General features: G+C 41.8%; 1 protein-coding gene across 5 annotated transcripts in view; it reads right to left on the bottom strand.

Moving 5' to 3' along the window:
• BMPER (BMP binding endothelial regulator) overlaps positions 1 to 26,983 on the bottom strand; it is a 165,918-nt gene that overhangs the window by 48,463 nt on the left and 90,472 nt on the right. For 4 of the 5 annotated variants that reach the window (XM_033076524.1, XM_033076516.2, XM_033076533.1 and 1 more), the window contains 3 exons: positions 25,601 to 25,646; positions 15,284 to 15,613; positions 8,137 to 8,473 (listed from right to left, as the gene is read on the bottom strand). In XM_033076524.1, the coding sequence (XP_032932415.1) occupies positions 8,137 to 8,473; positions 15,284 to 15,613; positions 25,601 to 25,646 (713 nt within the window). Of the gene's footprint in view, positions 1 to 7,750; positions 8,002 to 8,136; positions 8,474 to 15,283; positions 15,614 to 25,600; positions 25,647 to 26,983 lie in introns of those variants that run through there. The other variant, XM_033076542.2, reaches the window with a different exon arrangement.

Raw genomic sequence — 26,983 nt, 5'->3', positions numbered from 1 at the left:
TTTGTTACATGAAAAATACCCCACCAGGGTCAGGGGTGTGGGGAAAGATGAAGAGAAATCATGATCTGCGGATAATAGAGCTCAGCTTGGCTTTAGATTTATCTTTTCTGACCACTCAACTCATTTGTCCAAATCCAAACTTCTAATTTTTACATCTAAACAGTATTTTTCTGGCAGCTTGCACTCACTCACTCTTGGCTATGTTAGATGAAAAATACTAAAACACCACTTAAAACAGTGGTGATCTATAGACTCATGCATATGCAGTAGTTTTGTAGTACTCCTTACCATTAGTATATAGGCAGGACAGTTTGATGCTTGCTCCTAGAAATCCCAAAATACATCAGACACCACAAAATCTATTTTCTCTCATTGCTAGCCACCAACAGTGTAACTCATGGTGCCTCTTACCTGTATTTCAACAGTTCATCATAGATCTACACAAAATGCACATGTTGACATTGAGTGGTTTGGGGGATAATGTCAATTCATATAGGGGCATAAAGGAAAGGCAGTAGGGAGACCAGACAGATATGCATGGAGAACTGGTGCCCAAGCACCAGAGATCTTGCAGGCAGTGGGGACACACTGGTGCCTATGCATCTACTACCAGAGTGCTGTGCAGCCCTTCAGAAGGACCTCAACAGGTTGGAGAGATGGGCAGAGAGGAAGTTCTACAAAGGCAAATGCAGGGTCCTGCAGTAGGGTGGAATAACTCCATGCACCAGCACAGACTGGGGGCCAAACTTCTGGGAAATAGCTCTGCAAAGAAGGACCTGGCAGTGTGCCCTTGTAGCCCAGGAGGCCAATGGTGTCCTGAAGTGCATCAGGAAGAGCATTGCCAGCAAGTTGAGGTAAGTGACCCTGCCCTTCTACTCAGCCCTGGTGAGGCCACATCTGGAGTGCTCTGTCCATTCCTGGGTTCCTCAGTACAAGGGAGATATGGAGCTCCTGGAGCAGGTCCAGGGAGGGCAACAAGGACTGAGGAACTGAGCATTTTTCTTACAGAGTTGGATGTATTCAGCCTCACGAAGAGACAACTGAAAGGGGACCTCATCAATGTGTACAAATATCTAAAGGTGAGGTGCCAAGAGAATGTTTCCAGGTTCTTCTTGGTGGTGCAAATCAATAGGAAAAGAGGCAATGGGGAGAAATTGATGCACAGAAAGTCCTGAATATGAGGACGTTCTTTACTGTGCAGGTGACTGAGAACTGGAATAGATTGCCCAGAGAGGTTGTGGAGTCTTCCTCAATGGAGATATTCAAGAACTGTCTGGACATAACCCTGTGCAATGTGCTCTAGGATGATCCTGCTTGAGCAGGGAGGTTGGATCGGATGATCCTACTCTTGTCCCCTCCAACCTTACCCATTTTGTGATTCTGTGATTCATAGAAAACTCACACCCTCATGTAAATTTGCTTTAAAAAAGAAAAAAAAAGAAAAAAAAAATAAAGAAAACAAAATAAGAAAAATTAATTGTTTCAAACCTCCTTTCTAACCAGAAATTCCCTGAGTAGTGCAGTTGCTCAGTGACACTTTACCCAAGAAGTTGAATAAATGGTTTCATCCTAAGCTTCTCTCTGTTGTGGTTACACTGCTGCTAGTACCCAGACTCAGGGCCAGCTTCAGGCAGATAGTCTGACAGACACAGAAATATCCATTCCTCAGCACAAGGGCCAGTGGAAGCACGAGCCAACTCCTGCTCTGTGCCAAGTCTCACAGTTTCATGCCATCAGTCCCTTTCTTGAACCAACACCACTGGTTTTGTCTTGAAGGGAGACAAAGGCCAGCTCTGTCCTGGGATGGGGGGAAAGACACCTGTGGAGGCTGCTTCAGGAGCAGGAGCTGGTCACCTGGTCACCTGGTGAGATCTAAGAGCTACAGCTGCCCTACACTCACACACAGAGGAGCTCTGGAGCAGCCTGACCTCAGTCAGAGCAACTGCTGTGCCCTAATTCGCAGCCAGGACCTGAAAACCTTGTGGAGAGAATTTTACAATATGCACCTTGGCAGTAAACTGAGGATCCCAGTTCCATCCACCCCTTAAACACTTTAAACAGGGTTTTCTTTAGTCATTCTTCAGCATACACTTCTTTTATACCATCCTGCTGAATGAACATGGGCGTATAACCACATGACCTTTACAGCTGTAGGACATCATTGTTAACAAGGGAAAAGACTTCAAACCTTTTGCTTCAAAGCCACAAACCCTTGGTCCCCATCTTCCAAACAGAGTTTGTAATTATCTTTGCAGTGCAGCGGCTCGCATGTGCTCTGCAGCCATTTTATGGCATCGTCATCAACCTTAATAACACAGATCTAATAGGCTCCACAACATTGCCATTTATGGTTTAACTCCAAGCAGTAATATTTTCTCTAGTTAAGTGGAAATTTTTAGAAAAACTGAAAAACTGCAGCAGTTAACTGCATAAAGTTAACAGGTTAACTGAGATAGAAACCCATTAATTGATTAACCCAGAACTATAGATGGAGTAATGTCACCACATCACAAGGAACATTTAAGTCAAGAATTGCAATTAAGTAGATTTGCAATTTTTAAATGCTTGTGATTAACAGATTCAAACAAATGATGCTATTAGTATGTTAATTATTGCTTGCCCTAAAATTCTGATGATTAAATTCGAGTGTTTAAGAAAAAAACACATCCCAGGACAACTACAAAGGAGAAAAATAGTAACTAATTATTCAGAGTGCTATTTCCTGGTAAAAATATAATAACAACAATAGCAAAAATGCATATTAATAATAGGAAGAGTAATAATCATAAAAATACTTTTCTTAAGAGTTAGGGACACAAATTTTCCAATGTGAAACAGAGTACAGTAATTTCACGAATACAAGCCGCACCAATTTGACCAAAATTTTGGTGGAAACCCGGAAGTGCGGCCAATATTCCGGGGCGGCTAATACATTAACAAAATTCTAAAAGCTGCCAACACGGAAGTGAGAGCCCGTGGCAGCCCCAAGCCAAGCTGGAGCCCGGCCGGCCCCGGCAGAGGTGGGAAAGCCTGGCAGAGGCGGGGCCAGCAGTGTGGGGGGCGGGCGGCAGAGCCTGAGCCAGCAGGGCGGGGCAGGGGGGCGGCAGAGCCCGGGCCAGCAGGGCGGGGGAGCCTGGGAGAACTGGGGCTAGCAGTGCAGGGGAGCATGGCAGAAGCAGGAAGGCCGGCGGGTGGGGCTGCCTGGCAGTGGGGGAAGCCCAGCAGAATCGGGGCCAGCAGCGTGGGGGAGCCCGGCAGTGCGGGGGCCTACAGTGCCGGCCAGGGCGAGGAAACGCGGCGGCGGTGCAGACGGGAGGGGGCGGCCAGCGAGCCCGGCGGCGGCGGCGGCAGCCCGCCGGCAGGGCTAGCGAACGTGGCGCGGCGCGGCCGGCGAGCCCGGCGGCGGCGGCAGCACCACCCGGCCAGCCCCGCCGAGCCGTGGCGCTGAGCTGGGCCACCCGGCCCCATCGGCAACCATGAGCGGGCCGAGCCTTCCTGGCCCCACCCCGAGCCAGTAAAGCCCGCTATGCCGCGATCCTGTTACTAATTGGCCAATTTGTGAAAGCTGCGCACGGATTCTTGCGACGAACGAAAGTGCGGCTAATATTCAGGGTGCGGCTTATCTATTGACAAAGACAGCAACATTGTCGAGGCACCGGAAGTGCGGCTTATAATCCGTGCGGCTTGTATTCGTGAAACTACTGTAATCTACTGCATGGCAAAACCAAGATATTGATTTTTTTCCAAAGTTGTGGCAGTAATGAGAGACTCAAGCACTGTCTATTTAGTCTTTTATGAACTCAGCTGCTGTGTAGGTGTATTAAAGATGGGTGATATATTGATATCAAGTTGATGTCACGTTCCAAATCTATTGACACAACTGTTTAAAAAAAAGGACCCCACCAACCTATTAGAAAGCCATGGATGCTAATGAAGGCAGGTGTTCGGGGAGTATGAGTCTTGTGTCTTTCTCTACAGTGTGTCTTGCAGCCACATTTCTCCCTGCATAAAGCAGCATGGCTGTGGCTCTCTCACTGCAGTTCCCAGACCCATGGCAGGGGATGCCTGCTCCTGTGCCTCCGAAGGAGGCTCCTGAGAGGTGTCAGTCATGACGAAACAAAGCAGGCATGGGGACACACTTGTGACCTGCTCCGGATGATCACAATGCTCACTGGCCTCACCTGCTGGAGTCACCTGTAGGTCCCTGCTACAGCACAGCTCAAAGATATACAACAAGATCAGCCATGGGGTAGGGTTTGGTGATCACAGAAAGGCCTCTTCTCCTTTTCCAAGTTCTCTAAGATGTACAAATCCTCATCCATGAGCTTAAATGGTATTGTAATATTTCCTGATAATGTGAATAGAGCTTTTTCTGGTAACAGCACAAGATATTGAGATAGCATCTCCTAATTTTAGTTCTGCCTATACTTAAGTCTCAGGAGTTTGAGCGAGAGCTTTATTGCATACATGGTTTAAATATCTTGCTTAAAACTTGATACCGAGTAATCTTGGTAACTTTCTTTTACTTATTTCTTTTTCAAGGATCACTCTAGGATGGTTAGCCATAATGGAATACCAAAATAGACAAGTGACAACAGTGATGACACCAACTGCTAAACTCTTCTTCACACAGGATTTACCAAAATATCCTAGAAATTTAAAATAGTTTCCCTGCTTAATGAACTGGCCTCCATAAATTTGAACCCTAAGGGCTTTTTTTAGAGTATTACTCATGAGTACTGAACAACTAGAAATGCATTGAAGACAAATAAAAAATACCAGCCCGAAACTAAACAAAGCAAACCATAATTTAAAAAACCCAAAAACCATAAAATGTGTTTAGTTACAAAAGAAAGAACTTAAAAAGTGGTATAAAATTAGATACTACATTTGTTAGTCTGCATTCAGGACTATTTCAAAATTCTTTCTCACAGTTACGCTGTACTTTCTTCTGCCATATGCTTTGCAGGGAAACACAAGTCACCAAAGTAACATCACAAAAAAGGTTTAAGGGCAAGGTGCAAAACCTAGGGTGTCATAGATCTCACAAGGTCAAATTTAGGAGTTAACATGCAGCTAGGTCTCTCTTCTTTAAAACATGAATTATATCCTTTTCACTTAACAATCATGACAATCATGCTGTATGTTTTTTGGATGGCTAACAAAAGGAGAAACTACAGCTGTAAAAAGAATAAGACTTAAAATTAATTTGAGATTTTGTCACAGAAATGTCAGACAAATGTTTGCAATGCATTATTCACTGCCTTTTTTGGTATTTGGAGAAAACACACCCTAATTCCTAATGTTCCTGCTGAGTTTACTTCTATTTCTGAGAATTTTTATTAACAGCAGGTCACTACCTGAGCACCAAAATGTAAATGAGGCAATGTCAGTAATATAGGAAATAATGACCAATTAACGTTAACTCTTGAAAAACTGTGGGAACCCAAGACATCCCTCTGGCTTCCCTGGACAGCTCAAGACCCAGGCAGGGGGCTCAGGAACCTTGGCACAGTGCCCAGAACCCCTGTGCTTTTGATTTCTCTCCCTGGGAAAAACTACCACCCTCACATGAAGAATTACAAGTCACAAAAAATAAGTAGAGTATAAGTTAGATTATTATAAGGTGAAAAGGTAAGTTTTTAAGATTGTTTATAATAAGGGTCTGGGGTCAAGATGGAGGAACTTGGGTGTGTTCTGTCCTTCTTTCTCCTTCTTCCTAGCGTCCATCTTTTAGGTGATGTTGGCATTTTTAGATTGGTTTAGAGTAGAACCAGACTGTACAATATCAGTGATAGGTATTGGAAGATAATTGTAAATAATTTTTATGTAGTTTATAGTATAAAAAGATAATGCCACCCCAAGGGCAGGCAGTGTGCCTGGGACTGACTAGCTGAACGGACCTTGGCTAGTCAGGGAAAGAACTTTTAGATTAGATAAAATAAACCACCTCTGGAAACCACAGAAGATGTCTCCTGACTCTAAAACAACAGAGGGGTCGTCTCAGGCTCCAGAGACACAACTGACCCCAAAAATCTAGTATTTCAAAAGGAAAATTCCATAATATGTTATGTTGGAGGGTAAAAACTGAGAAGCTTTTCAATTCAATTAGGACACTGGGAGAAAATAAAATAATTTAACCCTATCATTCTTCCTCCTCCCTTTTTTTACAGCTAGGAGCCTGTTGAGAGTTTAAAAAGCATAAGTTTAAAAATGTTAAACTTACCTGAAATTAGAGAACATTGACTAAATATGCCTTTCCAAAAAAAAACCTCAGTTAAAAGCTGAGGTTTCTGTAAAAATGCACTTTGAATTTCTTTTCATGGAAATCTGAATCTCTTGCAAAAGCACCAGTAAAAAGTTCTTTGAAAAGAAATTAATGAAAAATGTGAATCTTTCATGAATGTGTGTCCCATAATCATTACCTCCTTGCGGACACTTCCTGGTATGAAAAATGGCCATGATCATTAACAAAATTCCTTGCTACAACTTTATCAGATCCTAACAAGAAGCATTATTCTATTACCATTATTTAGCTATAAATTATAGTTTATCTTCATTCCTGTGTTGGAAGCTGAGCATTTTAACAGCTAACAACATCTAAATGGAAACAAATGAACAGCTACTTCTGACAAAATAGGATGGTCATTTAAACATAACGTTTCCTGAGGGAAAAATATACTTTTCTACAAAAGGACACAATCAAATTAAATACTTGCTTTATTTGTCATTCCAGGACAAACATTAGACACCATTTTAAAGGAACAGAAAAGCTCTATGGTAATTCTTGAGTGCAAGCATGTAGAATTTTTTTACTGTTGTAGCCAAAATACAAATCACTTCCTGCTGTGGTGTCGGGAGGTGTGTTTCACTAAATTAATCATGAACTACTTTTAAAAAGGAACAAAAAATCCACTGCAAAATTAAACAAATCTCTCTGTGCCTGTTTTCCATTTGCATTGTCATCACTTACCTTTAAAGGACGATGCAAGTGGGATGGGAATGTTGCTGAAATGCATTCAAATACTGTGTGTGTTAGCTTCTCTAGTGCTCTCTGTTGTGCCTTCAGCCATTGGAAAAGATAAAGTATTATAACCTGCACACAATATAATCTTTACTCTTTGCCAGGCTCTTATCGCAGGGATACACCATAGCAAAATAACTGTAGAGGCACACAGACTACAAGTCAAGCTGTATGTTTTCTTCTAGCATTTCCCAGTCTTAGATGTATTCTGCTGGATTAGATAAAAGTATTTCTGCCTCATTATAAAAAAAAAGGAAGGGCAATTCATAAGGGAAATCGAGCCATTCTAGAAAGGTTTTCCTAATAAATCAAATAGCTCAGTAGATGTGCCCAAGTGAGGAAAGCTAGGAGCACAGCGATCAGGCAGCTCCATCCACAACCATTCAACTGTTACTCAGCTTGCTCTTTAACTTTCATGTCAGGTAATCAAAAGAATAGACAATTGTATTTACTGAGTGAGGAGTAAATAAACTCACGCCAATTAAAGAACAGAAAATATGTCTTTGTGGTTTAGGCTGTAAGCATTTTAAAGATAAAAGAATCTTCAATAATTCACTCAGACAAGGATTCTAGATCCTCATCTGTCTTTCTTTTTGCCCAGGGCAGGACAGGCCATTCATGGAATTCTTTGTTAACTCTCCCCTTTCAAACTCTGAACCCACAAACCACACCATTCAAGAGGCATTAGACATATTTTATATCCCAGCTTTAATGAAGTAATATTCAAAATATTTCTGGGAAGACACACTTCTGTGGACCACAAGCAACAGCAATTGAAGTCAGCCTTAACTTTACAACTGAGTTTGAAATAAGAGGGAGTTTACAAAAATGTTTTGAAGTCTCTTCCCCCTCTTTCTTCAGTCTTCAAAAGTACTTTTTCTCTAGGTTATCACAAGTCCGCCTGCCTTTCTCAATGTTGGCTGCTCAGGACCATCTTCTTCTGATACTGGACTCAGAAAACCTCCCATAATATAAGCCTGCATATTAATTCCGAGCAAAAATATCTCAACAACATGTTCAAGAGCTACCAAAACTGGACTACTGAAACTACTGCATGGTTTTTCTCCTCATACAGTAATTTAGTATCTCCCTCCATGCCAAGCCACACTTACCTGTAAAATGTGGTATAATCCACTGTTGAATGACAGCTCTGGAACTCCCATGCTTTGAGTTTCTGGCATTCCCGGTGAGCTCGGAGTTTCACCCTGACTGTCCCATGACAGAGCTCAGGTACAGGTTTTCTCTGCAAGCGGCTGCAGACCTCATTGGACTCCACACGCCAGGATTCAGCAAAGTCGTCTACATCAAACTTAAAATTCCCATCTCCCCCAATCAAGTCATCTCGCTTGTGCCCATTGTAATTGCCACACAGACCACAAAGTTTGCCTTTCAGATGAGGTGCAGCCATGACTTCCACAAAACTGTCTCCATCCCATGAGATTTCCAAGCCTAATAAAAAGATAACACAAAAATGCACCAAACAAACAAATAAATAAATAAATAAGTTTGAAAAATAAATAAAGACAGAGAAGAAGAAATTGAGGATAAACTGCACCATATGTAACAAAGCCATTGGCTCAGTTTTGATAATGCTGTTAGATTTCTATATAGCTCCCAGCAAGTGCCTCTGGCAAGTGCAGTGTTTCTTGTATTACAGTCAATTGCAACACATTCATGCCTATGTCTTATTTCTTTTCCTTCTTCCTAATGAATGGGGTTATCCTAAAAAATATAGAGCCAAGGCAGGATATCAATATCAAAGGAGGGCTCTTGCAAAATTCTGCAAATCGAATTTGCTATGGTAAATTTCTAGCTGATTTTGCAGGGGGCCAAAAATCTCAACCATTGTTACCCATTGCACAGGTAGTGGTCATACAAAGATGTCCATGTCCCACAAGACTCCAGCTGTGACTTTATGGGAAACATCCTATTCTTGCCTACAAAGCTGATGCTGATTGTTCATTGGGGTGAATACAACTGTTCTGATACAAGTTACCTTATTTTGCAGGAGTAAACAGAGTTGAAAACATTACAATAAAAATATATCAGATGTGCAAAACTGTTGTAAGAAAGCATTCTGAATTGGATTCAAACTGTTCATTCAAAAGGCATTGATTATGAACTTTTTGAAGTTGTCTGCACAAGTTAGCAACACTGAGAAATTATGGTAAACATCTAAGCCCTCTGCTACAATTTGCTTTACAGGAAGGTTTGGCACTTCTGGAACATCAAAATCAGTTACTTTTTGTGAGTGAAGTCCATTTTATCTGTCTGCATCCATCCAAACCTAAATGTCTAGCTTAAGTCAGCTGTCTAGGCCTTTTGATGGAGTAAAATAGGCAGCTCTGGGTCACAATAGGATGGTCTAAGGCAGAAGGAATTAACTACTTTCTGAATGTCTTTCTGTTCTCAGCAATACTGTAGGGGGCCAGAGATCAGGTGGAGACTAAACTTCTAGTTTTTATCTGAGTGACTGTAAATTAAATGAATTCCATTCTGTGAGGATTAAATAGGCAGCTCATAAGGGAAAATAATTTTGATATCACTTGGGATAAAAACAATACCAAGAACCATTGTTGCTTAACTTCTACCCAAAAATGGCCTTTCTTGTAATTACTTCCCATGTCTCCTGAATGGTTCTATGTCACATCTGCAGGAACCTTGCATCTGAAAATCACAAATAATTTTTCAGACACTAACTTATCCTCATAATGGCTGTGAGCAGCCATTAGTTACAGATAAACACAGGATACTGCTTTTCAACAAGATAATCCAGATTTTACCCTGGTCCTCCTGCTTAGCCAAGAATATCAAAGAGCATCACTCTGTAGTGCAGGACCAGGGCTTCACTCCAGCTTTCTTCACTTGCTGTGTGGGCTGGCTTAGTACCACCCTTTCCTCTTGTAAACCAGTGCTTGTCACTATGTGATCCCAATCCTACCCTATCCTCATGTTATTATCCAATTAACATACCAGTGACCCAATTCAAATCTGGAACACTTCCTTCAGCAACACATCCCACCATCTTCTATGACAATTCCTACCTGCACTGCAGAGGAATAGGGTGAGGTTCAAGAGGAAATTATGGCTATAGAAGGATGCGTCCATCTTAACATTCTGCCCCGGTGCTTGTGTAAGTTACACCATGTCTCCAAGAGTTTTGGGGGTTATTTTCTCATCAAGGCTGTGAAGGTAATTCTGCATCACCTGTCACTACAGTCTATGACACTGTTTTCTTACCACCATAGTTTAGCAATGGTAGCACAAATACTGGAAAAAAAAGTATCCTGAACTATGCCTGAAATAATTTTCAAATTATGTCATAAACGCAGTATGGATGGGACCACTGTCTCCTCTTCCAAAGGCACTTCACACCCAGCCAACTGAGAAATTGTGCGAGACTACAACTGTTAATGAGGTCAGTACAGTGGCAAGGGGGAAAGTTGCCTTTTAAACTGCTTCATTATCATTGCTGGACAAATTCAAAATCCAGTTGTCTTTGCTTCTGACAAAACTGAGCAGAACAAAACAAAATACTGCTTGATTTGCAGAGGTAAGATTAAAACTGCCATGCTGGCATTTAAAAAATACTTGCCATTAACTTATAAACCAAGATTTCTTCCGACTTGAGAATCGCATAAACTTTCTCAAAGTTTAAAGCATCAAGATCCAAATTCTCAGACAGTTCTTTTCAGAAAATAACTATAGTTTTTAAGGCTGTTTTCAAGTTCTCCCCCCTGAGAGAAGCTCCCTACTTTAAACAAAGTCAGAAAAGACTGGCTAAGGACTCTACCTTAAGTTTCCTTTTAGGACTATTTTTTTTTCCTTAAGACAAAACTTACTGACTTTCAGTGAAAATGCATCAATTATGAAAGGTTAACTTGAAAAAATTTCTGAATATTTATGTCCTCTTCACCTCACTTAATTTACTTGTTAAATGTTGCTTTTGTAGACCTGCAAAAGAAATGCAGGTATGCAGAAGAGTAACAAAAAATTATGGCTTTTCTTCTCAGCATATAAAAATGCACATTTTTAAATCTAGAGATTTCTGCCTTGATTACTGAATTTCATTCAAAATATTCCCTGTGTAACTACCACATGGATATACTTTCCTCTAGCTTGTATGGCTTAATTACACTTTATTCTGCTGTAAATGCACAGATGGAAGGGTAATTTCTGGTTTTGATGAACAGCCTAAAGGTTTCTGTCCACAACAGAGCTTATTCCTTTTTGGAGTGACAAGAAAGGGTATTTACTCCTACATGCATGATAATTTTGTGGGAGCCTGATAACACTGTGCAGTGTAAGTCTTTTGTTTGTTCACAACCAGAAAGTCCAGTTAGTTTCTGTAAAGCAGTAAGAGCTGTGACAGATGGGATTATGCTACAGAACAGTGTTTGAAATGGTCTCTTTGGCAGACAGAAACTGCTTAGAAGACCTTCTTGGTGCCTATACCCCCCCTTTCTTCCCCCCACTCAAAATGGACGAGTTTCCCATTCATTTGGACAAAAATCAGAATCCAAGAGATGAGAAGCCAAAGATGTAACATCTCTCCCATCTGGGGATGTGCAAAAAAGGAATATTCTCTGAGTTACTTTTTCATTTTTTCCAATGACTCGCTCTCTTTGAAGGATGCTTAACCAACTTGTTACTTGATTTCTTAACTTGGCACATTGTCTGCTCTACTCCATTTAAAAAAAAAATCCTTCTGGATTTACGTACATCACACACTGAGTTCCCCTTATGGGAGCTCTCATCGATTGTTTTGCATGATTTTTCATGGCATCCTTGAGATTTAAAGGCACCCTCAAGAACTGGCAAACTACTCTTCCCTAAAGATTTAATGACAAAGTGGTACAGAAAAAGTGCAGCAAAGTGGCTTTGTGCAAAAGATAGCACAGTAACAATAACAAAATGCTCATGCAATAGAGGAATAGATAAGAAACACCAGCCCCATGAAAATCTACTCTTTTGTCTTTCTGACACACAAATTTGGATAACGACTCAACACATCTCAAGCACATCCATAGCTGCCAGTGCAGAGTGCAAGGAATGCTGCTGTGTGACATCCAGGGCTACAGCTGGTGAGGAATTTAGCAACAAAACAGGTTCTCACTGGAAAATGCCAGTTCATCAGAACTGAAATCCTTTAGGGAAACATATTGTAGTCAATGAACTTCCAACATAGCACCGGCAAGGTCAGGCTGGTTTCCTTCCAGCTTGCCTGGTGGGCTGCCCTGGAGGCCTGAATGATCAGGGTATGAAACTCCAGGACTGCCCTGCCATGAACATTGCCCTGTAGCCAGGGACCACAAGAATTCCTCAAGCTTTGGAATGTTTTAGCTAAGGCCTCAATTCCCAGTTCTCTAAAAGGAAAACCAAACTCCATGGGAATGCAGGCTGAGCTGTAAGCATCAGACCCTGCATTTCCCAGCCCAACTTTTCTCTGAATTTTACTTCTAGTGCAGCAGTTTTGCTTATTTTTCATTACTTCCCCCCTTTTTTTTCCACCCTACACTGGGAAAGCATATATTTTTTTACAATCCATGTTTCCTTCTGAAACAGAAATTTCTCCAATTTTTTTTTGCCCAGCACTCAGAACTTCCTGTGGAACAAAATGTTTGCCTTTAAATCAGTTCTACTCAGCACATTCTTCCTCTCTACAGCCTCTCTGCTGCTTGTCCTCTCCCAGCAAAATGGACAGGTCATTCTGCTATTTCTCAAGCATTATGTGCTAAGGAAAGGCCCATCATGCCATATTCAGCAAGAGAAACCTGACCCTGCTCCATTAAGGGGAGGAATTATTTAGGTTATAATTTGCAATGACTACACACTGTTTGGTATGTTATCATATGCCATGTTTGCATTTCCTCTGCCAACACATGGACAAGGATGTGTGTAGTCATTTATTAGGCTTGCACCAGAGACAAATGGAATAGCAGCAGGATTAGCTGTCATTTATCTTTAGTTGAAAACCTTTTCTTGGCTTGTGGCTGGCTAATGAAATCCACATCGCCTGAATTCATGGTGTTCAGCTGGCTGCAAAGAAAAACCCTCAAGATGCTTCTAATTAGAAGCTGTGACTAACGGTCAACTTGTGTGCATTTTACAGACAGCCACAAAAATCTGCATTGCCACTTAGAGGAATGAGCCCACAGCCGGGATCCACATTATGCAGACTCACTTTTCCAGAGGACAGGTGCCTAAATTCTCAGCTAAACAGTGGGTGCTAGTGTCCCCTTTGAAAAAAAATTATGCTACATAATGAGTATGACTATGAATTATGCCTGCGACCACATCACTCCATAAGAAAGACTGGTTTCACTGCTTTCACATGGCATTTGATTGAATTAACACTGAAACAATACTATACTGTGTAAGTGAAATCTCTCAGGACTACAGTAGTACCTAACCCATGCTAATGAGAAAGTTTTAAACTTTCCCTCAGTATTTATCTATGCAAGGACACTATCATTTCAGAAAAGTTTATCAAAACAAAAGCAAGTCCTCTGGTTTAGCATTTTGACAATTAATGTATTTTCTAAGATGCAAAAGACCTGAGAGAATGTTACTTCCCTTCCCTGTTTCTAGAAATAAGGTAGCATATTCTATATGCTTGTGGTGCTGTAGACTTTGTTCCTTGCAGACAACTTTTCACTTGTGCACAAAGCAAGGCAAATAAGATGGCACTGAACACTAAATTAGGCCTTGCTTTTCAAACCAGTGCCTCCATTTTGCTGGATTGCTCCAGTGAAATATTTCCATAATTTTACAACTTAAGACTCATTCCAACCATCTATAGCTATGAATTTATATAATTGATCACCTTAACTGTCAGATATGTTGCTGGAACTTTGAAAAACATGAATTTTATGTTTAAGAACTGCTATCCTCTCTATTCTTGTCTGAAAGACAATCAATACCGTGTATTGAGTTTGTATGGCAAGATTTTGGAAGCACAGAGCTAAGGGGTGGCTGCTGTGAGAAACTGCCAGAAACTTCCCCCATGTCCAATGGAGCCAATTGCAGCTGACTCCAAGATGGACCAATTCCAGCTGGTTCTAAGATGGGCTTGGCCTTGGTAACAGTTGTGGCGCCTCTGGGATAACATATTTAAGAAGGGGGAGAAAAGCCCTTTGCGACTGCAGTCAGAAAGAGAAGGGAGAGTGTAAGACAAACAATTCTGCAGTCAGCAGAGAAGGAGGGAGAGGAGGTACAGGAGCAGATACTCCCCTGCAGCCCAGGGTGCAGACCATGGTGAGGCAAGGCTGCCCTCCTGCAGCCCATGGAGGTCCATGCTGGAGCAGAGTTCAACGTGCAGCCCCTGGAGTAGATTGATGCCTACAGGAGACTGTGATCCAGTGGGAAGCCCATCCTGGAGCCATGAAGAGAGGAGGCCACCCTAGAGCATATTTGCTAGCAGGACTTGTGATCTCATGGGGAATCTACATTGCTCTGTTCTTGAAGTGCTGCGCCCTGTGAAAGGGACCTGCGTTTTTGAAGTTTGTGAAGAAATGCAGCCCATGGGAGGGACTCACATTGGAGAACTTTGCAGAGAATTGTCTCCTGTGGAAGGGAGCCCATGCTGGAGCAAGGAATGAGTGTGAAGAGTCCTCGTCCTGAGGAGGAAGAACTGGTAGATAAAATATGTGATGGACTGACTGCAAATCCCATTTCCAATTCCTGCTACACCACTTCGGGCAGAAGGAGGTGGAGAGAATCCAGAGTAAAGTTCAGCTTGTGAAGAAGGGGATTTAGAGTGTGGAGGCTTTTTAAAGGTTTTACTTCATTTCTCATTATCCTACCCTAGTATTATTTGCCATAAATTAATTTCATTTCCCCAAACTGAGCCTATTTTTAACCATGATGGTAATTGCTTCTTTGGTGGGCATGTTTGGTTGATGTCCAGCCAGGGTCAACCCACTATACTCTCCATAAGCCACTTTTAAGTTACTGGAAGTGAAAGTCATAGCTCATTTGTCTATTCAAACAGCTAATTGTCAGCCACAGAATGAAACACAGCTTAGCAATATCCTGCAGACTTCAAACTCATAGCTGATATTTCTATCTGCTTATGGGCTGCAGGAATTTTGAAAGCACTGTGGGTTTCACTGGTCTCTAAAAAGTTATAATGATAATTATTGCTGCTATCATGTTTTTTTACTGACTACTGTTCATGTTGAACTTCAGAACTTCTTCAGAGAGAAGGAAGACACACACACAAACACATACATAGACACACACATATACTTGTCCTACCAGCTTTGGTTGTCACTTTCAGCAAATAACCATCCAAATCGATCTGAAATTGTGGTGTCTCACAAGGTAGTGAAATTCGGGTCCCATTCCACTTCACTGTGAGGTGCTGCTGGAGGCTGATTGTACTTCTGCCCAACACAAGGTCCACTGACTTTGTCCAAGAGAAAGAACGGGTCCGACGGGCATCATTTTTTACCAGCACCTGAAAGGGCGAGGCAGAGGAGGAGCAGTCTTTTGTCAAAACGTACTGACATGTTCCCTGAAAGTTAAATGTCCGTCCATCAAAAGTGTTGTAGTGAGGATCTCCAAATACAGTGCAAACTCCAGGCTCTGCAGGTGAGTGAGAAACAAAAGGACCATATCAGGATCAATCAAAGTTGGAAAAAAGCAGTCGATAACAATTTAGAGGTGCTACTCTCACCTAATCTATTTGCTCTACAGAGTAGATTTTCACTGGTACCCATTGGGATTAAATATGTCTTTGAAAAACAAAATCTTCACTGCTTTAGAAGTCCTTCCCAAAGTGGCTGGTAACCAAAGGCCAGTTCATCCCTGGGGCATCATAGGAAGGCTAACCTGTAGTTTTGTCCCTTAAAAAGTACAGTTTAGGTTATTACAATGCCTGTGAACTTTTTCAAATTCCAGTGACTCCCTGAAATTAAAAACCATCCGATCACTTTAGCAGGAGCTCGTTCAGTTCATATTTTACATATACACACTTATAAATATTGTACATTTATAAACCAAGTGTGTTTACATATTTTTCCCCAAAATACCTGTAGAACCAGGATCTTTATTCAGTGTTACAAGCTATTATATATGTTGTTTATACACAACTGACTTGTAATAGTTATTGATATCATGCTACCAACTAAAAGTCAATAGTAGATGACTAACATGATGCAATGACTGCCAAAGAGCATGGTATCTCTACCAATCATTTGTGTCATTACAAATGGATGGAAATCTCTTATGGATGTTTGAAGTCATATGCGGGTCAGAGAAGTCACAACCCAATGACACAGCATTTCTATATTCATAGCAATGATGCTGAGTTACCCTGCAGCTACCCAGCAACTGATTGAATTGCCTCACAACCAAAGACAGCAGTAAACACATTTGCCTTTCAGCCTTCTGGTATAACAATAGGTTCTAACCACATTGGTGCTGTTCCTGGAAGAATGAGTCTCAAGGCAGAGAAATGCACAATGCTCTGCTCTTGCCAGCTGTATACCCATTGGCTAAGGCTGCTTTTAAAAGATTATGTCTGTTTAACTAACAATATCTTGCCTGAAAAATCAGCTTTAAAAAAGCCAAATTCAAATCCACTCAAAAGAAGGAGACATAGATGTTATGGAGAAGGGGAAGGGAATACAGTTCTAACTACACAATACACCTTTCCCAACAGAGTTTTTCAGCCTAGGCAGGGTGCTGTGCTAAAGTAACTGCAACCCTTCTGGTGTTTTTCTAGTTGTAAAGAGTGCCAAAGGAAATCCACATGGAGACACAGAAAACGGAATTGAAGGAGGTCCCAGGAGACATTACCTTTTTCTTCTCCAGCTGCAAGGAAGAATCACCTGCACCTATATTATTACTGACAGATGTTTATCTAACCTTCCCATAAAGAGCAGTAGTTAGAGCAACGCCATTGCCACCTCTGGCAACATGTTGCAGTGTCCCCATTGCAAGAAATGTCTTCCTAAAGCCTACAGTAAATTCCCGAATACAAGCCGCACTGAGTATAAGCCGCATCTCTGGGTGTTGGCAAATATTTCGTTCTTTGTCCATAAATAAGCCGTACCTGAATATAAGCAGCTCTGTCATTCGCAGCGAGGACTCGTGTGCAACAAAGTTGCCAAATACTAACAGAACCGCAGCATGACGGGGGGTTTACTGGCTCAACTAAGGCTGTGCAGGCTCGGCCCGCTAGGGGCTGCTGACGGGGCCAGGTGGCCCAGCCCGGCGCTGCCGCTCGGGGCTGGCCGCCACCTCTGGGTTTACTCGCCCCGGCTCCGCTCCCGCCGCGGCGCCGGCCGGGCACGGAGAGCATGCCCCGCTCCCGCCGCGGCGCTGGCCAGGCACGGAGAGCGTGCCCCGCTCACATCACAGCGCCAGCCGGGCACGGAGAGCGCACCCCGCTCATGCCGTGGCAACGGCCAGGCACAGAGCACCCCCTGCTCCCGCCACGGCGGCGGAGGGCGGGGGCAGAGCCCCCCCCCCCTCCTCCCCGAGCCACGGTAATGGCAGTGCGGGCTCCCCCCCTCCTCCCCGAGCCGCGGCAATGGCGGCGCGGGGCCCCCGCCGGCTCCCCAGGCCGCGGCAATGGCGGCACGGGGCCCCCCCGTCTCTCCCCCAGGCTGCGGCAGAGGACGGAAGAAGAGAGCTCTCCTGCCTATCTCCCCGCCCCCCGTGCTGCCTGCAGGGAGCCAGGGCAACAGAGTAACACTTTGTAACAATCGCGAAATGCCGGCTTTTACTGGCAGGTGCTTGGCTCAGCGCCCTGGCTGGCACATCTGGGGTTGTAAATGTCAGAAGATTATTCACATATTAGCCACCCCCGAGTAATAGCCGCACTTCCGGGTTTCCACCAAAATTTTTGTCAAATTGCTGCGGCTTGTATTCATGAAATTACTGTAATCTCATATTGCCCTTTCCATTTGCCACATGGTGCACAGTCATCACAGAGCTGGTACCTACCACATGCATGCTTCTTTAGCTAAGCCAGTAACTCATCTTGGTACCATTATTACTCCTCTTTACTGTGTCTGGCAACTAGGGACCAAAAGTTTCAATTTCTCAAGGACATCATGTTGACAACTCCATCAGAAATAAAATTATCCATATTTGATCAACATCTCCAAAAAACAAGCCCAACAGACTTTAAGTAGACTCTGAAAACCAAGACATTTTAGGCAAGAGAGTGCATTTTTAAAAGTGCGCTTCTGTGAGTTTTCTTTTCCTCACTGATACCAAAGAGGATGTCAATAACTGCTTTTCAAAGTTCATTAAAATATTGATTGATTCTCCATAAATTGGAAGGAACCATATGGCTTTTAATTAACAACATCATTTTTATGAATTGGATAAATTATCTCTATATTTTGTATGGAGACAATCTGATTTGACCCATTAATAAATCATACCAACATGTTTCTGATTTCTTTATGTATACATCTAAGTATCTGCATGACGAGTATTAAGATACATGTTACTAGCAGCTCAGATAGTACTTCAGCTATTCCAGCTTTAATTTTTCCTTAAATTTAATGAGAACTTTTATGAAAACAAGGAAATTGCCAACAAAAAAAAAAAATTTAAAAAATTAAAAAAAAAAATCAGCCAAACATCAGTGAAGATTCTAGAGGAAAGATCTGATTTTTCTCTCTGTTTCTAAAAGACAAGAATGTGGACATGTTACACGTTTTTAACCAACCTATTGTGAGGAGGAGGCTAATTCTTCACCTAAGCAAGTGACTAAGAGACACAATGTGACAGGAACAAACAGAGATGTGCAAGTATAATCGATAGCATCAATGGGATCCAAAGGAAATATTTGTTTTTAATTTCTAATGTGTTATGCAGAGCAATATTATGTTATGTTACATCATGTCACATCATATGTCATTTTGATGCCATGCAGTTAAAAATGTATTTTGGACTGGATAGCTGAAGGTCTGGTCCAAATTTTGCTGTTTTCTTTAATAACCGAGGAAATGGAGGAGGGAAAATCCACCTAAAAACAGTTTGAATAATTGATTCTCTGGTATCACTGTGTAAAATATTCTTGAAAGGTTTGCTAAAATCATGGGGTTTAAAAATAAATCCACACCCTGCGAGGGTGTGCATGATAACTCAGGCATTGCCAGTAAGAAAAACTGGCTAGCCTAGAAATAAACCTTAAATGCTGGGTGTAACAAGACTGCAGAAGACTGTCAACACGAAAAGAATTCCTGCCATTTTAAGCTTTTGAGTCATTGTTTATTTCCTTTTGGGAGAGTTTCAATCACATTACATTTTTTTTAATTTGTTTCTTTTTCTTTTATTTTTCTTTTTCCTTTTTCTTTCTCTTCTTTTTTTTTTTTTTTTTATTTTTTCTTTTCTTTTTCCCTTCTGAAACAAACCAGTCTTTTTACTTGGCAATTTCTGAAATCTATTGGAAGCACTGATCTCTAGTTAGAATTGTGTGTGACTTCTCTGTTGTGGCATAACAGACAAAGAGGTGCTGCTGCATCACCAAAGTTATGTTCCCCAGCCCTGGAATATGAATTTTGCTAGGTTATAATAACAAGGTGTGGGGTCACAGGTGTAGTAGATCTTTCCCTTTTTTCACTACTGTCAATTGTTCCCAGCTTACTGCCAACATTCCGTGTGTCAGCTGTGTAAGTAGAGCTAGAAAAGGGCAATTCTAATGCAGTATTTCCCGCTGAGACTCCCGCAGCCTCCAACTACTTTCAGATTAGGGGCTTTCTGAGCCAGACATGGTTTCTTTTCATTTAGTAACCTTTGATAGAAATATGTTCTGTGAATTTTCCCAGCGCAAAAATGCTTTTAGCATCTACAACATCCTTGGGCAAAGGAAATGAAGAATCATTGCCTCTTCCTCATTTTGAACTTGGCATTCCTGATCTTTAGTGAGTTCTTTTGCTCATCTAGACATGCACATGAATGTAAATGTCCCCATTCCCTCTCTAACCTTAAAAAACACAGATTTTCCTAAAGAGGGCCCCAGAGCTATGTTCAGGAGGCTGTGATTTTCAAAACACCTTAGACACTCAACTCTGATTAAACATTATTGAGAGCTGGATGCAAACACCACTGCACCTCTTTCAGAAATCCAGCATTTTGCTCTCAAATCAACATTCAGACATTCTGGCATTCATAAAAGCTTTTGGGAGTTTAGCAGTTTTCACATTTGTTTTTTAACCAACTAAATACAGAGTTCACACTTCTACATTAGACTGAAATATTAGACTACATGAGCAATTAGTGCAGTTGGCTCAGCTCCCACCTAAGGCTCTACAGCTTACTTGCAAACTAATAATAGTATTTAGGTGCTAAAAGAGAATACTATAGAGTTGTTGGCATGTTTTCCTTGAATTTTCAAATCATGCTCCCAACTGAAATGGTGACTTTAATTAGAAAAGGTAGTGTTTTGAAAACATATGTAGTTGTAAAAAAAGGAAGCTAAAAAAGCAACAGCATGTAAAAAACACATGAACACATTAGCATTTCCTAAATTTCAACACGCTCTCATAAAGAAAAAAAAATCACAACCTGTTTGGCCAATTCAGAGGGATAAAAGACTGAACAATCAGTCATTTCTAGTAAGTAGTACGCTGAGTACAGGTAAGAACCACTTATTAAACTAAGTGATTGCCAAAAAGTACCTTCCTGCCTTTCATCCAGTACCTCCATTCCCCCAGACAGTATGTAGCCTTTTTAGAAAGACAAAATATATATACTGCATGGTGGAGGCCAGACAGACACATCCTGACCAGTTGAGAGCACAAGCATATTGGCTGGGCAATTAGCACGCTTATAGCTCCACACCAGCCACAGGATATATTGTCTCTAGTTGGGTTTATTATTTGTTGGGATATAAAGGAAATGGGACACAAATCCATAGGAAACCAGGCTCTGTTAGCTCTGGTGTTCATGTAATAACTTTTGTTTTTTCAGGATATCAGAGCAGTCAACTGAAGTCCAAGATGTCCAGATGTCTGGTCACACTCTGTTGGGCTCTGTTGTGGCCAAGAAAAATATACTTTAAATTATAACTAAAATTGGTTTGGACACTTTCTAAGTAAGGAGAGGGAGAGAAAAAATACAAGTTTACCAGTGAAGGGTGTTCTGGTTGCAAATCTATGATTCAAAAATATCTCAGCTTTTAAAAAATAAAATTAAACTTTGAATGTAATTAGCCCATATGCTGAATTAAACCCTAAATCAAACTGGGCACATTATTAATTTCAAAAAAATAGCTACAGAACATGCATAATAGAATTTCATTAGGCTTTCTGTAAAAAATTCATAGCCATAGAGGACTTTCCTCATAACTGCTGAATAGTGCAGTTTGATAAAATACACATTACAAGGTGTGGTGTCAGAAATTCCACAGGAGTCTTTATGGTCTATTTCATAAATAAAATAGTTATTCCAATTTTTCCAAATACATATTTATACAGAGACAATAACAGCTGAAATGGAAGGTAAAATGAACAGTATTCCAGTATGAATAATCAATTGCAGTCTTTTTGTTGCTATATTTCTTCATGGAAAGGAAATAACAGAAAAAACAGGGACATATGTGGTCCTTTAGTCCCACGTCCTGCTCTCACAGGTACCCACAATGCATAACCTCCCCTTATTTCTTTTTCTTTTTTTTTTTTCTATTCTTTTAAAGTCAGCACTTTTTTCAGTAATTCTATAGAAACACATAAAAAGGATGCAGGACCAAGTGGAAGTGCCAGCCTCTTACTTCTAAGGTGGGTCCAAATGTCTGAATTTGGTTTAGCTCTGTTGATCATTTTGTCAATTAAAAAAAGCTGTGGAATGATTTGTGATGAACAAAACTTTCTGTCCCAAAAGCAGCCTTTACTGCAAGATTAGTCATGTGTACTGTACATGTAAGCCTAGATGACTGCAGTCCAGTTTGAAATAACATCATCCACAAAATCTCACAATGACAGGTGTAAGATCGTGCTAGGACTATTAATAATGATTAAAGTACATCTACATGATTTTAGTAACAAGTTTTTATCCTGTGTACTGTAATTTCAGCAAAGCCTATAAATTCTTCTATGTCAAGAAAAAAGATTTTACTTCCACTGCAAGTTCCTATCTTTGTCTGAAGTTGAGAGCAGTCTGTCAATGTTTTATGATCTCAAGTTTAGTTTTTTTCATACTTTTAATATGAAAATTACCTTGGTCTAACACAGCATTGCTAATTTATGGAATTGACGTCAGTGGTGATTTTTCTAAATCAAGCCCAAAAGAGCACATTTCATTATATTTCTTACAGCAGCATAAACTAAACTGTTGAATTTTCCACTGGTATGACCACTGTGTTTAATTAGTGATAACTGTACACCAGCCATGTAGCTTAAAAAGCAACATGCCAAAACTAACTATATTTAACTTCAGCAATAGCAGACAAAAGAGATTCTCTGGCCCTTTAGGAGACAAGGTACTTTTTCTCTTTGCAACAAACTGCTTTGAAAATAATCCTTTGATTCTTATTTTTTTTTCAGTTTAAAGTGTATCCTTTCACAGCTTGACTGGTTTTGACCCACTTCATAGAAATTGGCTGCATTTAAACTGCACTCAAAGCTCTCCTGTGTACAGTATGTTCTTGTACCTCCCTATGTTGTTTTTACTTGGAAAATTAATATCTGCTGGTGTACCAGAAATGTTTGGTGTGTTAGTATGTGAAGACAGGATCAGGATCAACATGAGTAAGTGGGTGAGGTAAGGGGCAGCGTGTACATCTTATCAGAAATGGCTGAATTAACAAAATTTTAATTACTGTCGTATGATAATCGTGATTAGATTTACAGCACTTCTGCTGCAAAGGTGGAATTAATTCTTTGCAAATGGCAAATGTGAAAATACCAATGTTAAAACAGCTAGTGGTAGCTACCACTGCTGTATGACACTGGGTAATTAAGCTCCTTGATTACATTCTCTGTAAAAGCCAAGAATGCCTTGTTAATCATAAAAGTTTGGAATCAGCTCTTCTCCAAGTACTAAATGGGTCCATAGTGAGACAACTGTAAAAAAAAAACAAACCAACAAACTCTGTTTCATGTGCAACAGTGGAGCATGGGTCTGTGAGACAGGACAATGAGTCTTTTAGGCTCAAGCACAGGCAGTGCAACGCAGGTAGGTGACTCTTCATCACTTCCTATAAGGGAACAAGGTTATTTATCCTTTGGGGACATCTAATAGCAGGCTGCCAGTACACAGAAAAAGGTCCCTGGGAAGATGGATCCAGGTTCTTTACAGATCTACATGGCAGGAGGACAAGCAATAATGATTTGGCCTTAACTTCACATGTTTGTAGTCATGATTATTCCCTATTATCATTAAGAAGTTTTGAGATTTTAGGTACAGTAATTTCATGATTACAAGCCGCACTGACTATAAGCCGCATCTCTGGGTGTTAGCAAACATTTCGTTCTTTGTCCATCCACAAGCCGCACCCAATTATAAGCCGCTTTGTCGTTCGCAGCGAGGACCCGCGTGCAACAAAGTTGCCAAATAGTAACAGAATCGCGGCATGGTGGGGTTTACTGGCTTGGCTCGGGCGGTGAGGGCTTGGGGCTGCTGACAGGGCCAGGTGGCCCAGCTCGGCACTGCCACTCGGCAGGGCCGCTCGGGGCCGGCCGTCGCCGCCGCTGGGCTCGCTCGCCCGGCCCGGTGCTGCGCCGCAGTGGCAGGTGGGCACGGAGCCTGCCAGCACCCGCAGTGGTGGCGGGAGGCGAGGATGGAGCCCGCTGGCACCCACGGTGGTGGCGGCAGGAGGGGATGGAGCCCACTGGCACCCACGGCGGCGGCAGCAGGAGGTGAAGGAGCCCCCCCGCTCCTGTGGCAGTGGCACATGGGGACGGGAGTCCCCCGCCTCCCCCCGAGCCACAGGGATGGCAGCACGGGGTCCCCCACCTTCCCCCTGGGCTGCACTGCCTGAAGGAGGGAGCTCCCCTGCCTTCCCCCGCCCCGCACTGCCGGCACAGAGCCGACTCCACCCGCGGCACAACAGAGTAACCAATTTGTAACATTCACTCAGTCCCAGGTTTTACTGCCAGGTGCTCAACTCGGCACCTCGGTTTTCACTTCCGGGATTGGAAATGCCAGAAAATTATTCACATATTAGCCGCCCCTGAGTGTAAGCCGCATTTCCGGTGTGGGAGCAAAATTTTAGTCAAAACGGTGCGGCTTGTAATCATGAAATTACTGTAATCTGGCTCCCAGATCAGTTATTTCAACTTTGAAGAACTGTAACATTTTGCCTCCTTCTCCTATGAAACAATTATCACAAGTCATCACTCTCTGGCTGCCTTTTTGAAGGAGTCACTGTACTGCCTTCTTTCAAACCCCTTACTCTCCTGTGCTTTGAGGGAATGGCTGGCCCCAGTCTTTTCCTTCCCTCTCATGTTACAGAAGAACACAGGAAGAACACATAAGAAAGGTTAAATGAGACTTAAACATTAAAAAAAAGAGGCAAGACAGAGATGGATAAATTAATTACACTAATGGTATGTCATATCTGAGCAAAGGTCTATGCAAATTTCTTCTGCCTTGAAATTGAGTTTATATGAAATCAACTGTTAGTCAGTTGAATTCTCTTTCATTTCTTCTTCTCCTCAGTATTATTTCAAGTGTTTCTGAGGTTGTCCCTTGTATTTACCATCATTTTGATAATGAAGATTTGCAAGCTAGATTTATTTTATCCCAAGATACACATTTCAAAATAATTGAGCCGCAGAGTGAAAAAACAGACATTTAGCATTTGGGATTTTTGCAATTCAAGAGAACCCAGGACCAAGTTGGACAGTAACACTATTTGATTTTAGAGAGAATAACAGGAACACTGTCTTCTTTCAAAAGCCTTCCTAAAGGTCATCAAAGTCCATCTTAGCAGTTTGGTAAAATATTTAAACATGTACTGAAGGAAATACGTAATGGTATCTTGTTAACTTCTGGTCTCCTTGTTGAGTTAAATAGAACAAGCTTAAAGATAAGTATTTGTGTAAGTCCTTTGCTGACTAGGAGGGTGATATTGCAATTTAATGATCATTTCTGAAGGGAGGAGTAAATAGATAAGAATGTAAATGTTGAACTAAACATCATAAACAAGAAGAACAGTTTTCTATTCTGCTTTCTACTGCTGCCCCAGACTGTGTCTCACATTTCTGCACACCTTTTTTTAACTCTCACAAATCATCTGCAAAGGTGTTATTAAATATGCACATAGCTGGACTGTTAGTTACACGTGTAAAAGGTGCCTAAGTCCTAAAAGTTATGTCTTCGTTTTCTTGTTTTATCACCTATAAATTTCACAGACCAAATACACCTTTCAAAGTGCAGCACCTCAGATTTGACAAAAATAGCATAATTTTGAAAAATAAAATAAAAACAACATACCCAAGCATTTTATTTTAAAATTACAGATTTATAGGAGGCAAAATCCACTGCTAAAAATAATCACTTGTCCTTTAGCTGCTCTAAAAAGAAGGCAAATAAGCAAGCATACCTCTGTATATTTATTTTTTCAGAAAGAATAAAAAAGAATTTAAAGAATGTGAAAAAGAAACTTACTTTCAGTGCAAATTGGACAGCATCCTTTCCTGTTCAGGATTTTACCCTAATTGGGAGAAAGACAGGTTGTTTTAATGAAAGAGTTCTTGGACCAATGACTGTCATATTGTAAGACTGGCTAAGTCTTTGAAAATAACTCAAGTTTTTTTGAACTCAATGCCCTGCTTACAACTTCAAATATCAGGTGCTAAAAACAGACAGAACTGTTCAACAAGCTTCCTGGTGGTCTTATAAGAAATTAAATACTAAAAGAGTTCTCTGTTAACACTTTTCAGAGAGAGTGTGAGAGAATTTTGGACTTGCACAGATAGCTAAAGCAGTTCCTGGGTTAATAAGATCACTACCTTTTCCCCAGCCTTCCCAAAAGATACGCCTTTCCTATGTATTACCTGCAGGCAGACAGGCAGGAAGGAAGGAGCTTGTTCAATTCCATTTCTTGTTGTGCTTTATACAAGGCTGACTAGGTGCAGGAGGCATGCCTCTATGTATGTACATTCATGTTCTTTTCAGTCTTCATCAGTTTTAAAGATGTTTTATCTGATTTTACTTAAATTATCCAAAGTTAATCAGCAAGCTAGCAGAGAATCCTGAAAAATTTCAGTCTGAACAATGTGTTTTTCCAAGCAAATACTGGTGTTGGTTATAACAGAACTTACAGTGATATTGAGCTCACCCATAATCCCACACAGGGAATGAAGAGGTATATGGAGTTGCGCTGTTCCCAAGCATTGACCCTTTGCTCCAATAGCAGCTGAACACAAAGTCCCCTCGGTGTGACTGCAGCTAATTCCCACCAAGTAGGTGAGCAAGGTGAGGACAGCAAGAGTGAGCAAATGGAGCTGTGCTATCCTGCCCACTAAACAGTACAGAAACCTTGTGAAAACAGACAAAAAATTGCTGACATATCTATGCAAAGAGAGGGGAAGTGGGCACAGGCAGCCCTATTGCTGTCTACCTTGCTTTCTGCCTACAGTGTTGCCAAGCTTTGACAGTGTGCATGGGGAGGGATGAACTACAAGTACAGTAATTTCACGACCATAAGGCACACCGGACTATAAGGCGCACCTCCCGGAAGTCGGCAAAATTCGCAACTTTGTAGATCATATAAGGCACATCGGACTATAAGGCGCACTTTTGCAGCAAGGAGCCGCCCCCAGCTCCCCCCACGCTGTTGCTGGCTGAGGTCCCGCCTCAACCCGGCAGTCATGGGCCCCCGGGCCTGCCCGGACCTGACAGGGGCAGTGGCACGGGCCCCCGGGTCCGCCTTCACCCGGCAGCCATGGGCCCCCGGGCCCACTTGGACCCAACAGGGGTGGTGCCACGGGCGCCCAGGCCTGCCTCCACCCGGCAGGGGCGGTGCCACGGGCTCCCGGCTGCTGCGGC

The sequence above is a fragment of the Catharus ustulatus genome, chromosome 1, assembly GCF_009819885.2.
Source record: "Catharus ustulatus isolate bCatUst1 chromosome 1, bCatUst1.pri.v2, whole genome shotgun sequence".
Lineage (NCBI taxonomy): Eukaryota > Metazoa > Chordata > Aves > Passeriformes > Turdidae > Catharus > Catharus ustulatus.
This window is presented reverse-complemented; position numbering and strand designations above follow the sequence as displayed.